General features: G+C 39.5%; 1 protein-coding gene across 4 annotated transcripts in view; it reads left to right on the plus strand.

Moving 5' to 3' along the window:
- The window catches only part of PRORP (protein only RNase P catalytic subunit), a 55,547-nt gene that overhangs the window by 3,533 nt on the left and 37,505 nt on the right, over nt 1-14,509 (plus strand). For all 4 annotated transcript variants that reach the window (XM_076345027.1, XM_076345030.1, XM_076345028.1 and 1 more), the window contains exons 3-4: nt 1,031-1,078; nt 6,652-6,784. In XM_076345027.1, coding sequence (XP_076201142.1) covers nt 1,031-1,078; nt 6,652-6,784 — 181 coding nt within the window. The remainder of the gene's footprint in view (nt 1-1,030; nt 1,079-6,651; nt 6,785-14,509) is intronic.

Here is a 14,509-nt window from a genome sequence, read left to right on the forward strand (position 1 = left end):
AGCGCTGAACTTGTATATGCTGGTGGTTGAAAATAAATAAGCAGTTTACATGGAGTTCCCGAAAAGAAACAGACTCTGATAACTTCTAGCACTGTTAGTCTTGCAAAAATGATGCAGATTGGGAAGTAACTTTTGCTGACAAAGGAAACCAAGGGTACAGTAAGCACAGAAGTGAGCTCTGTGAGTGTAACTGAATAGGAGTTAGCTTTAAAAAATTATTTTTCTGAAGAGCAGACCAGCACTGACTTCTAGTAGTGAGTAAAGCCAGATCCAATACAGAGATCTGCGTGTACAACAAAGAACCACAGTATTTTCTGTTGCCTGTTGTCTTTGTAAGAAAAGTAAAGAACCGCTATGTATCAGCATGAGAAATGGGAAAGGAGGGCAGAAGCAGGACGCTTACTCCAAAGCCCATGGCATGTGTGATTGTGCAGCCTGTGATAATAAACACAGTGGCAAAGGGAGAGGTGTCTGTAGTTGCATGTTGGCTTGGGTATTCCTGTTCTGTTTTGGATCTTGTGGGCAAAAAGGAGTATTTACACCAGCATGATGGTGGCCGTGGTAGTGGTGGTGGTGATGATAAAGTCGTGGAGTCAAAAACTCTCAATGCAGCATCTTGGTATGAGCATATCTTTCTTAATCTCTCAGGATGACATCTGCATAGAAATCTCGATTCCTGCTTTCCCATCTGGTTTCTGAGGTGCTTTTATGAATGTGTAGGGCAGCAACTTAAAATTTGTCAGTGCAGCCTGGTTATTTGTATGGTTCTTAGTATTGGGGGACAACATAAACTGGGGAGGTTGATGATGTTAGTTCTCTGCATGTTGTTAAATGCTGCTTCTTTATATAATATTTTCAGGCGTTGCTAAATTACATATGAATCTTTGTATGATTTCTTTGCAGGGTAGATGACTGATCGGTCTTTTATTTCTAAATGTTGACCAAAATAGAATTACTCTTTATCTGTAATTGAGGTATTGTTAAATAAGGATCTAATGTTTTTATTTATCTTTCCCTCTGTACATATTAGTATACCAGGAGGGAACTGGAGAGGACACCTGACCAACATTAAAGACAGGTAAGTGCAACATTTTATTTAAAAGTGAGGTGGTGTCTTGATTATTCTATCTTGAACTCTTCTCTCATAAATATAAAAAATAGCTTTCCTTATATAAGAAAATATTTTAATCCTTGAGAATATAAACTTTTGTTGTGTACATATGATTTCACAAACTCCAGTTTCCAACTCAGTCTTGTGCATTAAACAAGACCCAACATGCACATTTGGAAAGGAGTTACGCTAAGCAGAGCCAAGACAGAAAAACACAGAGAAAAATAAGAGCTGCCATTTTACTGTGTGGTTTATTTGTTTACTGTTTAGGAATTAAAGACTTACTTTTTTGGATGGCTTTATAATGCCATTGTTTAACACAATATTTAACAGAGGAGCTTTGGTGTGTAAATGGACGTCTTCTTTAAAACTGATACTGTTCACACACTGCAGTTAATTTGTACAGATGGAAGGGTTCTCCCTTCCCACCTCATTTTCAGTGAAGACAAAATGATTCTTATAATTTCTTATCTCATCTTAGGTTTTCACAGGGTTAACTTGGGTATGTGTTTCTATTACAGTGCAGTTTTCTTAATGTCTGTAAATTCCTATTTTAAATGTTATTCTCTTTGAAACCTAGTTCTGTGTTTTTGTAGCAGTTTGGCAACTATAAATGTATTAATTATAAGAATGTCTCCAATGGATTATGGGGTTTTTTGATGGTTTATAAAAATACAGTGTTGCATACTCTATAGTAGAAGCACATGTAGAGTCTGCTGCTTTTGAAGCCCATGAAATAACAGCATAACTCACTGTCCTAAGAGTAGGGGTTGTTCACTGTAAGATGGATTATTATTATGTATGAGTATGTGTGTGTGTTACTATACTGTATTATGATAATTCACCAAATTCTAGACAACCTTTTTCAGCCTTTAGAGTTTTAACATTCTAAAGTTGTCTTGGTTAAGAGGTAGCTTGTTATCTTATTGTCTGTAAACTCTGTTACAGACTTTGAGAGCTAAACTAACTTAGATCACCTCACATTTTATCATGGATTAAGAATCTGTGAACAAAGTGGTGACAAGGTGCTATATGGTAGTTACTTTGTGATAACTGTATGAACACTTTTTATTTTGAAATAAACGAGTTTGAGGTAGCCTACTTGGATAAGTATTTGAATAAAATTAAAATGGTTTCAAGAAAAGAAAAAGAATATAAGTGTTTTGATGTGTTCAAATTAAATGGCTGCTGACAGAAAAGATCCTTAGGATTTAAGAAAGAAAAAAAAAAACCCCGTTTGTTGGTTTTGTTGGGGGTTTTTTTGTTGGTCCTAATCATAAAGGACAAAGCCCTTAAGGTATCTCTGAAACTCATGTGGTGATTCTTACTAGACTCATCTCTGCAGTCAGCATAACTGATGTCTTAAAACATAAGTCTTGAGTTAAAAAATCCAGAACTATTTTTTTCCTAAACTGAGTTTGATAATTTAATAGGCTTATTCATAGGTTATTCTGATTTTGTATAAATACTGGCAGTTCTATTTTAGATGCTCATATCCAGTATATTTTCTTCTTGCTCTAGCACTGAGCTCCTAGTTTCTTTGAACTGTGATAGTCATAAGCTTGAATCCCCTGCAAACAAACCTTGAAGTTTGCTGCCCATTTTTCTTTGAGAGTTACAAAAGCTTTGGATTTCCAAGGTCAGCTAGAGAAAGCTGCAGCTCAAATTTTTTGAGCCTGTGTTTGAATTACTGTAGCTTGTCTGACTTCATGCTTGATACGTAGGTGCCATGATACTCTATTAAATCTATCTCAAAAAAGTAGTCCCTCAAAAAAGTAGTTAAATGGTCAATTAGCTGTAAGGACAGCTATATATCCTACAGAGGTGAAAGGCTTCTGTGTGGGAATTTCTTGGCATGAAATCCTAAAATGATCAATGAGAAGTTACAAAAATTGCAAGGTCATTTTAAAGGCATGGTTGCAAAAAAGCAGCAGTTAGACTAAGGGTCCAGTCTTGCAAGATGCTGAGCATTTCTTGTGCCTGTTTTGCCTCTGCTCCCTTTGGGAATCCACATTGAGAATTCACAAGAAGAAGTTGGCTTCAGGAGCTTTGGTTGTTGATAGGTGGTTGGTGTGGGTTGATTTGTTGGGGTATGGGGAGGTTTGTTTTTTCCAAGTAGTCTGAAAGTGGTAGTTGCAGAAGGATCCAAGTTAACTATGGGACAGGTTCTTAAACTTTAGGCTTAATGATTTTGAAATAGTCTCATAACAGTTTGTTAGGCCTTTCTTCTCTGTTGCCAAACTGTGAAGTTCCTTAATGCAGTTAGATGTATTTAATGGTAACTTTACAGCTATATGAGCAGCCAGTCTCATTGCTGATATTAATATGTAGGCTAAGCCTGCAGTGGCCACAGTGGGTTGAGCAACTGGAGCGTATCGTTTGTATGCAGCAGTGAATGTCCATTTTTGGGATTCCATGAGTAACTTCTTTTGATTCAGTAAATGCACTGTCAGCATTGCAATTAATGCAGTCTTGGCTTACGGTATGTGCATTAATGTATACTAGACATCAATTGTTGGGAGAATTGAACATTTCTGATTGCCGTGGTTTTAGAAAATTGCAATGACTTAGCTTTGGCATCTCTAGGCTATCTCTGTGGATACAGCCAGGGGAGAATAACTCATTCCATTTTAACACTTAAAGCTCAAATCCTACGATTCAGTTCTGAGATTGTGCTTGTGAAAATAAGATATTTGGATGGATTTAGAGAAGAATGGTTACTCCTTCAGTTCAAACTATGCCCAGCTGGGTGAATATAGGCTTATGAACAGAGCATGATAGAAAGGAAAAATGTGAAACATCAACAACATATCCTGCATATAACAGAAGCTTAAGTGGGAGCAAGCGGCAAAAAAGTCATTGTTCATCAGCCAGGAAGAACCAAAGACCCATTCAGACTAAGCATCATTTCATTGCTTGTTGGAGAAGCTGCTAGATTCTGCTTATTTTCTTGGTACCGTGGCTGGAGTGTCCAGTCTGGTGATGAAGATGCAAGCTGGATCTCATGTCTAATATTCTTGGCAGAAGTGCTTGAGAACAGACATGACTGACTGTGAATTTCCTTAGTGTACATTAATGTCCTATCTGACCGTTTCTTTTTCCTTTTTCATGTAGTTATTAAAGAGTTAAGCTTGGAAAATTTCTAGGTTTAACCCACAATCAGAGATGCAAGTCAAGAAGTGTACCGTGAAGTCTAGGTATATTTGTAGCACATTGGTTTGTCTTTAGAAAGTGTATCTGCAAAACTTTCAGATAAGTTTTTTTTTTCTTGGGGGGGGGGGGAGGGGGAAGGTTAATGTAGTTCATAAAACAACCTGCATCTCTGTGCTTGAATTATCTCAGTCGTCCACTGTTACATGCTGGTTTTGTGGTGGGCCCAGAGGTTCATGGTAGTGATGCATGACATAGATTTTTGACCTGGGTATGGAGTTGTGCATTGTGTTGATTATGTGTTTAGTTTATAGGGGCTAACGGGAGAGACAACTAGGAAAGAAAAGAATGAACAAATGGGACATGGGAATGATGACAGTTCCAGTTTGATTTCCTTCAGACTGCGTTAGGGCAGCGGTCGTGGCTGTGGGACATGAAACAACAGAAGAGGCTAGATATTAAAAAAGATGTTTGTTCTTTCTCTCAAGATATAGTTCTGGGGGATCATACAAAAATCCAGAGGTGGCCACGGAAGTTAGGCCTGTCTTGTTTTGCATCTTGGAATTATGTGTGTGCTGTGCTAGCAGGCTGTAGGAACAAAAACCCAACTCATAGCAGTTGACATGGTTCTCGTGGTTGTGGTTTGTTTTGATGGCCTTTCCCACTGCTGGGGAGTTTTTGCAGTACTAGGTTAGTTAGACAAAAAGTTGCGCCTCTTGGCTGGCACGCATCTGTGTGTTCTCTGTAGCGTTGCCTCACTCATACTGTTCTGGAAGATTTTTCAGGATCTGCTATGACATGCCAGCACTCTTCTTGAGGAAACTAAAGAGTTTGAGGTCTCTTTTTTTCACATCCCCTATTGCTCTATTCTGTAATCTTTTCTTTTATGATGGATTTTCAATCTCTTTCATCTTTTAGTATTAAAAACATGCATGGACAGATCAGTGGAGAGTTCTTGTTTGTGTCAGAGTCAAAACAACGTATGATTTCAGATTTGCAGAACCACAATTGTTACCGTAGCTGCTGGCCCTGCAACAGGGAGACTAAGTACTGAGAAGTGGACAATGTGAATGAATGATAAAGGAAACTGTCCCAGTGCTGCATGCAGTCACACAATCACTGACACAGCTGTGCATGATAGAGTGGTGTTTCTGGCTCTGGGAAACGAACACTAAATGATGGCATTGGTTGACTGTAGCTGCAAAGCTTTTTCGTCTGCAGCAGTCCGCATTCCTAGATCCATGTGACGATAATTAGCCTGTGCTACAGAGCAGGAACGGAAGTTTCTTAGCAGTAAAGAAACAAGTAGTGATTAGTCACCAGGAGATAGCAATGTAAAGCTGCTTTCTATTTGGGTGCAGTCAGCCTAATATTGGAAAATCTCTGATGGAATCGGGCATCGTACAGACACGCAGTGCCAGTGTGATTTAGTATTGGTGAGGGCTTTCAAAGCAAACAGTATTTCTCTTTTAGTCACATTCTGCTCTCAGTCTGTCCACTTTGACCACCTTGGAGAGATCTGAACAAACAGTCTTAGCCTAGAAATAAGGGGAAGTCTGATAGCGAAGGATAAGTGGCACAAAAAAGGCAGTCTTGCTCGATGTTTGCTTTTCCAACCATACAGCAGATTTATGTTACCTTTTCTGTCTGTCTGGGGTTGTGGTTTTTTTTTCCCTTCTTTTGGGCAGGGTTATTCCTACACCTGTGGCAGGTTTGGTTATTCCAAACTTTGATAAACCAGGCACAGATAGCTTAGCTTTTTTGTAGGAGCAGTCAGTGGCACAATAGCAGAGCATTTCACTGGTGCCTTTTCTTGTTGTAACACTTTGGAATGGATTTATAGGTAGACCAAGGCTCTTTGGCCTGCCTGCTAGCTTCAACTAGCATGCCTACAGCTAATTCATATGTTCTGGCCAGGCCAGTGCAACTGCATCACCTTCCCACATTGAAATCTGGGCTGTATGTATCCATGGTGACTTTCCTGTGTAGTAGGGAAACTTTCAAATATTAGAGATGTGGAAATTTGTGGTAATACTGAGAATTGAACTCTGATCTCTCAAGGCCTAAATAAATGCTGGTGAATATTTAAATACTCTTCCCCCCCCCCCCCATGCTCTCATGCAGAGTTTTAGTCCTAAATCCTCAAATGTCTCTAGAGTTAAATCTTTGATCCTGATCCCACTAAATCACATAAAAACACTTCTAGTGACTTTAGTAGGTTTTGGATGCATCCCAGAAAGAGTACAACTAATTTTCTGATGCTTGTACTATGTTGAGTTCTTGTAAAGAATTGTGCTCATACACAGACACTCAATAAGTTGGTAAAATTTAAGGTATATCTTATTTAAAAGCCTTTATCCTTTTATTTTCTTGTTTCACTATTATTACAGCGGACAGTGCCCAGTTTGCAACCATCAGCTGGAGGATAGTGACCTCACCGAAGAGGAGTATAATAATCTCAGAGAAAGAATAATAAGGGACGTGATACATGGAACTGACACTTTTAGAAAGACAAGCCCACAGGTAGGTCTTGCACACTGTCAGGTTCATTGGCTAGGAGGGTAATATACAATTAATGTTCAGGTACTTTGAAAACACCACGAATCTTTTTTTCTTTGCTTTAAACATTAATAGGCCATTAGATACTGAAGTATCCTATGTATCTTTTTTAGTTGTGTTTATAAAATGGGTCTAAATCTTGACCTCTGTCATATTGTCTTTGTTCTTATGTTTTCAGTCAGCTGTTAATGGATACTGAAATAATTAAAATATAATTTTTTTTTTTACATTAAAAAATTTAAAAGGTATGGAAATCTTTTAATCCTTCAAAAGCTAAATTTTAAATACGGAATAAAACCCAGTAACTAGAACAAAATAAGACATCTAGTATTTTGAGGTTGCAAAATAGTAAAAGTCCTAGTGTTTCTTAAGTTCAGTATCATATCTGAAACTTACATTTATGTGCTGAATATTTGATTTTTCAGTTAGGCAGCTGTTTGCCAGAAACAATAAAGAACCGATTATCATTTTGTTCGGTCAACTTTCACAACCCACCAACCAACTACCCCTCAATTTTAAAGATACACTTTCATATTTATAATTACAGTATACATCAGGAGTATCAAGCTTTTCAAAAGTCATTGTAAACATACAAGAGGGCATAATTCCCAGACACTATAATATATTGCAGTTCTGTTTCTTACTTATTTTGTGTGGAGATTAGTGGTTCAGCAGCAGCAATACGGAATGAAGCTGACTCCGCTAGATGGAGCCCATGCCACATCTCAGGGTGGTTTTGCATTACCTTTATAAGTGTTGATGTCATTTTGCTGCAGCTGGCACCTCAGTTCTGCACCGGTTCTGAAACTATGGAAGAGGACACCAGGTTTAATTCTTCAGGCTTTCTGCAGACACAGACGTTGCACATGTGTAACAGTTATAGAAATCTGAAATAGTGTTGGGGTGCTTGTAGTACATGCAGCCTATTGTTCAAACATCTAATTTCCACACGGATTTTCTCCTCAGTTCAGGACTTCTAGCTGACCTAGCTGTGAATTGTGCAGGGAGTAAAATTATCCTTAAAAATGTAGCAATAATTTTAAGTATTTAATGGGTACTGGTGTTCTATAATATTATAAGATAAACAAAAGCATGTCTCTTATTGCACATTGTACAACTAACTCTATCTGTTCTCTAAAAGCCTTTGTGAAAATTATGGTTGAGGTTGGTTTATTAAAGAAAGCAATAATAACAAAACTTTTAATTCCTTAACCAGTTAACTGTCTAGTCTGTGAAGTTTCATTTCTGTTCCCTGTGGTGACTGCTGGCTTGAAAATTTCAAATTTGTCAAGTACACAGGGCTAGACTAGCAGTACCAGTTGAAGGCAGGGAGATTCAGGAAGGGAGGTCTGGGTAACACGACATTCACGCCCAAATTGAGCAGTAGTGGAAATTATGTTCCCCCGTTTGAGAACCTGATTGATCAAATGAATGCAATCTAATGAAACAAAGACTCAATACACCACTTTAAGTTTTGATGTCAGGAGATTTTTGTTAGTCTGTGTGATAGCTGAAATTCCATCATTTACCACTCTGGGGCCACCCACTTGCTAGTTCCAAGTCGACCTTGTTCCCATTCTCTATGGCAGGCGGTCACCAGGAGGCTGAATGGGGATGAACTTGGTGTGTTTACTGTTGGCTGTACAGCTTAAAGTCTGCTCCCTCAGTGAATTTTGAGCATGGATGTGGGGGTAGAGGCAAAACAGTGTCCTGATGTGTCAGAGGTTTCCAGAAATAAATTTGGGACTTTTTAGTTGCCTTTGTGCTGTCAAAGCAGACGTGGTGATGAAAATCTGCCCATGTTAGGTATGCCAGACTGTGTGGCTTCTCCTGCAGCCAGGGTTTTCCAGAGGGGAAGCTAGGTGAAGAGGCTGAAAATAGGATGTAAGCAAGTATATCTGAGAGGGGGTTTTCCATTTTCCAGTCAGTCACTTTTTTGTAGTAGCCGCAATTCAAATAGAAAACATTTTAGCTTTCTGTTCCTTCTTTTCTCCTAACTAGTTTTCTTTAGTGCATCTGTGTTTCTTGCAATGAAATGATTATTCAGGGAAACAGTTCGAGTTGCTTTGAGCTCTAAACATTTTTTTTTCCAACAGTGTTTCAAATTGAATGTGTAATGCATTTGGAATCTTCTTCTTTTTTCACTGAGGAATAGTCTTTTGTCTTACTTTTGCAACAGCATCATCACTTTATTTGATTTTATTTCTCTCACTTAAGAATAAATGCGATCCGAGTAGAAAATTAGGAGCAAAGATTTGGTTTGTTGAGGATCTCCCAAAAGCAGTCTGTTGTGCTGTGCTTAAAAAAAAAAATCTTTTTGTAATGAGTTTTAGGAAAGAAAATCAAACAACTTAGGTTTGTACATCAGAATGGTAGTGAACTCTATTAACAAATATGTTGAAAAGATGGCTTGCATGAACTATAAAAGTGGTTATCTGTGATAAGGAAATACCTGTTACACATTAGAAATAGACATGGATTCAGATCTTTATGCGCAACTCTGAAAGGTCTATTAGGATGTCATATGATGATCTAATATAGTGAGTTGCAACCTTGCAGGCTGCCATAGAAAGAAAACACTTGTAACAAGACTGTCACCTTTTGTACCAATGTCTATATGATGTTTTCAGTCGGATGCCTGTTTACTCTGGCTGCATTTAATTGGGAGCTATGCCATTGAGCCTGAGATGGTAATATTGGTATACTGAGAGGCAGAATCAACTTTTGCTGTGATGACTTTCATGTTGCAGCTGCTCCCAGGTGTTTCTCTCAAATACACAAATGCAGTAACGTTACTCCCTTCGTGGCTACTTCATACTCCTGATAAGCATGAAAGGACTGTTGTGTAGGGGGAAAGAAGCACATGGGAGATGTGTATGTGCTGTCAAGAAGGCAGGAAGAGATGGGTTTGTGGGCATGTAAAGTCCCCACACTAGATCTGGGCTAAGTGTGGAAAGGGGTTTTACATATTCTAGAATATAAGAGACCGGAGGTGGGAGAGGAAGTGATCCATTCATCTCAGTGTTATTTTTGCAACTGAATGAGGTTGTGCTGTTTCCAAGGAATCTTGAATATAAAGCTATCTCTTGCTTTTAGATTGTTGTCTTGTCTTTTCTATAATGGTTTGGTTCTCCTTCCACATGTGCATGTTCTCCAACTCCATTATTTACCCCAAAGCCCTGTGTGGTATATGTCAGTCCTGTTCTGAATGGAGTAGTTTATTACTTCCAAAACCCCTATGTACCCCAAACTGTAAGAAAACTGTGTCTGACATAGTCTGCTCTGACCCCATCTGTCAGGGCCTTCACTCCCAACTTCCAGCGTGATCTTCTCTTTCTTCTACCTGCTTTGTTGACTCTCAACTTGTGGTCAGTCAGCTAAATTGCCTGCACTTGAGCTGTTTCCAAGGTGAGCAACCCTTACCTGCCCTGAGATGTCTGGGTGATTATGGCTGTCCGTCATGGCTTCTTTGCCTGACCTCAGGGAGAAAGAGAAGGCTAGTTAATTCAGTTAGGCCTGCTGTGTGTCCTGACAAGATCAGGGAGAAAACCCCTTCCCAGCAAACAGCTGATACTGTGTGCACAGTGTGTGCCACAGCCAAGGCTATGTGTGCCGTTTACCTCCTCTACCTCTATTCCCATATATGTTATGTTCTCCCTGTCACTGCCAGGGAGCAAAGAACTTTCTGAGGGGAGGAAACATGGAAAGAAGGAGAAGGCTGGGTGGAATTTCTCCCGTGGGCTCATGTGCCCCCTTCCCTCCCAGATATGTGCCACATTGCAGCGAAGGGATCAGATTCCCAGTTAAGTGTTTGTCCTCTACAGTAGGAGTGCAAAAATTTGGCATGTTGCTGAATGCTGCAAAGCCCCTTGCACTGGGGTGGTGGCTGTTTTGGGTAGGAACAGTTCTTGTGGTTTCCTCTCAGGTGGGAATGACTGAAAGTCCTCTTGTCAGTTCTGTGGCAGGGTGGGTCACTTTCCTAGGGTTTGGTTTAAAATGACAGCACTCGGATTCAGAGCTAGCTTCTGCAAGAACTGTGCTGGCAGGATGAAAATCCTGCTGGTGCCAGCATGGGTTGAAAGCTTTCTGTTAGTTCTGGAGAGGGATATAGGGGTGATAAGCTGTAGTTAGAGTTAGGATTAGGGCTAAGCCTAGGCTTCAAGATGATAGAGATTTCTGAGCTTGGTGGGTTTTTTTTCCTCCCCCCCCCCCCCCCCTTCCTCCTCCTCTTCCTGGAGGCCCAAGAGTAGGATGAATGCTGAGGTTGGCTTAGATGAGCAAGTTATGACTTATTTTTGGATGGGTATGAGTTACTGGCTTGTAGGTTGGCTGGGGTTTCAGGATGGCAAGGATGGAAGAACCTGTTATTGCTGAATCTATAAAGTCCTGGAAGTGTGGTGTTTGGTGATTAATGTTTTGGACAGCAGGTGCTGGAGAACTTGAGTTATTGTTGGAGTCTTACAAGTTCATTAGGATTGAGAGATAGCTAATGCCAGTGGTGATGAAGGGCTTATTGGTAGCCTTTTGGGTACGTGTTGGTGTTGGGCTATGGATAAGGCTGGGGTAAGAGTTGATATTTGGGAGTTAAAATACTTGAAGTACTTGCTTAATATGGCTGTGGTTAGGCCACAGCATTAAATTAGAGGTGGCATCGGTAAGGACAAATGTGTTAGCTAGTCTGCAAACCACACTGATCAAAAAACTTGCTTATAGCTGTTGTTCGATTATAGGATGGCCAGTGCTGAACAGTTTAATTCTACAGGTTTTGCAGAATAGCAGGTTGATGACTAAGTCCATCGTTGCCTTGTGGCTAATTTTTAGTTATGGGAAGGATATGGTCATTAGCTTGTAGATAAGGATAAGGGTTAGCATTGCAATTAGAATTAAATGCACTGATATCAAGCCTGAAGACTCCTGGATCATGAAGATGTGCAGTCATAGGTCTAGGGAAACCTACAAAGATGAGATAACATTTGCAGATAGGGTTGAACAGCTGCCTTCCCCTTCCCCCCCCCCAGATCTCTGCTAAATATGGGCCACTGGACTCAGTCACGATGGGTTAGTATTCAGTAAGACAGAATCCTGCATTGCCTTAAGACCCAGGTTTGCTGCTAGATCTTGGAACATCCACAAGGATAGAGGAGAGCTTGTCTGAGTGGGGCTCAGGATTATCTGTGGGTTTGTTTCAGTTGCGGTGTTTTGGCTAGAACTAGAGTTAGTTTGGGGGTTAGAGAGAACACTAGCCTCAGAGCTTGATCCACTACTGAATCTTGTAGGTCTAGTAAGCACAGAATAAAGACAGGTAACGGTTTATGGCAGGTGTTGAGAGAATTGCAGTAGTAGACTGCTCAGAGTCTGAGAGCACTGCAGCCCAAGCTGCAGCCTTTATCCTCCTTATTTTCTGTCCTCCTGCCTCCATTTAATTCAGGGTGGGTGTTACACTCTTCTTGTGATATGATCTTCTAGAGGGGAGGGAACTTCTGGGAGGAAGGAAAAGGAGGGAAAGAGGGGAGACCGAATGGGAAATGGGTGGTGAGAGACAAAGGCAGTTGGAATTTTTCTAAGGTTTCTTTTGCATCTTCCCCTTCCCCAGAGGCTCCTGATAATGGAAGCAAACAGAAGCACAGGGAGTCTTTTGGCAGCAGGATAAAAGACTTAGCCACTTCCTTAGCGGCAAGAAATAGCTCTAGATGAAAACATTATAAATTCAGTGCATATTTCTTTCCCTCCAATTACCTCAGTGTTAGAGATTCTTTCTTGGGGGTGGGTCAGATCTTCTGGGGTGGTCCACAGTCCTCCTTTTCTCGATTCATATAGCAAGGAATGAGTTGGGATTTTGTTCAGGTCACTTGGTCTCTTTTGCCATCAAATGGTTATGCAGCAAAATTAGGCCACCCTGCATCACAAGAATGCTCCTTTCTTCCAATCCAGTGTCTAAACCTGTTTCGGTGTCCCCCACAGTCTTTTTAAACTACTACTTTGTCACCTCTGTATTTGGAAATTCTCCTAACGTGATACATTCTTCATATTCCAGTTAGTGCAATCAAATAAGAAAAATCTGGTTCTAATCTTATTTTTTTTTGAACACCAGTTGCTTGGTTAAAATACAGTTGCTAACCTTAACTTGTTTCCACTGTATATCATCTTGAGATCTTGCTAAGCAAAATACAAACATGGTTTGCTGATGCAGTGATTTTTTTCAGATCTGTATCTTCTTTACATTAGCTAGAACATATAAGAAGAAATAGAGAGAAATAGAAGAAATTGAAGAATTTCACCAAGGTTTAAGAATGGCATACCTTGATAAAGTATTTTTTTCCCATTCATTAGCTGATCACAGAGGCAGACAGGACCATAAACTTGAAGTCAGAACAGTAACTTTTAACTAAAGAATCAAACTAATCTGAATTATCTGAGTAGCTGGTTTTCAAGGAGATTATTTTATCAGGAACCTCTTGGACATACAGTCCTTCACTTGCAGCTCATGCATTCCACTGAGTAGGCTCTTGAAACATGTTTACGTAATGCAGACTGCATACACTACCATCCTTTTTTTAAGTGTTCACTGTCTCTGAATATTGCTAAGTTCCGTCATAATACTTCTAAAATAAAATTAGTGTGAGCACATGTTGATTTAAGACACTTTGAAATGTTACCTCTTGTAACGTAAGCATTCTTGAATGGTCCTTTACCATTTGGTCCTTTGGTACGTCACCAAAGGTCCGTCTAAGTTGAGGAGCTGGTCTCCAGCTGTGGTCAAAGACAGATTCTTCTGATGCTGCAGAGGCCTATGTGGAATTGTCTAATATAGGACTTCATTATAATTTATGATAATCAGAATAGCTTAACAAGTTACAATAATTTCATGTTATCTGTCCAATGCTGTATCTCTTAGGATTTGATTAGATTTGTTTTAGAACCTCAGCAATTTGAGCAGATGTTTTCATTACACTGTGATGATCATCTAAGTTGATACAGTTCCTCCAGAAATCTGTAAAATATAAGTGCACTTTCTTCCTTTATTATGCATTGTTTCATCTTTCTGATGCTAAATTTAATTTGTTTTTGTATTTGTCATTGGTTCGGCTTCTTCTGTGCCATCCCCTTTCCTAAATATCTGTAAAATATTTCATATATATGGGAATTAGTACAGAACTTTGAAAGATGCTGCTAATTTTTTAGCATGATGCTTTGTTTTTTCTTTTCTGCCTTTTTTTAATGCTATAACTAGTTCAGTGTTTTAGTAGCTTGTTATGAAGTCTTATGTCAGGTTTTTTGAAAATCTAATTAATGCCATCTGGTTCTATTTTACCTACTTTTTCATTGACACAAGGAAAGAATTTTTAGAGATACTCTTCTGCAAAAGGTGTGCACATTAACCTCTACCAGATCATATTATTCCATAGGGTTTGCACAATTTTTAGTGATCGGTTCAACCATCTTACAGTGTACAGATGCTGGGTGCATAGGTTTATAATTCTCTGGAAATTCTAGAAATACTAAAATAGGGGTAGAACATGTGGTGCCATTCAGTCCCCCAGAATAGCTGCTGTTTCTCTTGAGACGGCAAATATTAGTTAGCATAAGCATTTGGTGGCAGTGTGATTTTTTTTTTTTTTTTTTTTAAACTAGCATAACTAGCCTTACCACCCTGCCAGCTGTTCATTCCTGCCCCCTTTGGCCCCTGCG

Source organism: Aptenodytes patagonicus, chromosome 7 (assembly GCF_965638725.1).
Source record: "Aptenodytes patagonicus chromosome 7, bAptPat1.pri.cur, whole genome shotgun sequence".
In the NCBI taxonomy this organism is placed as follows: Eukaryota; Metazoa; Chordata; class Aves; order Sphenisciformes; family Spheniscidae; genus Aptenodytes; species Aptenodytes patagonicus.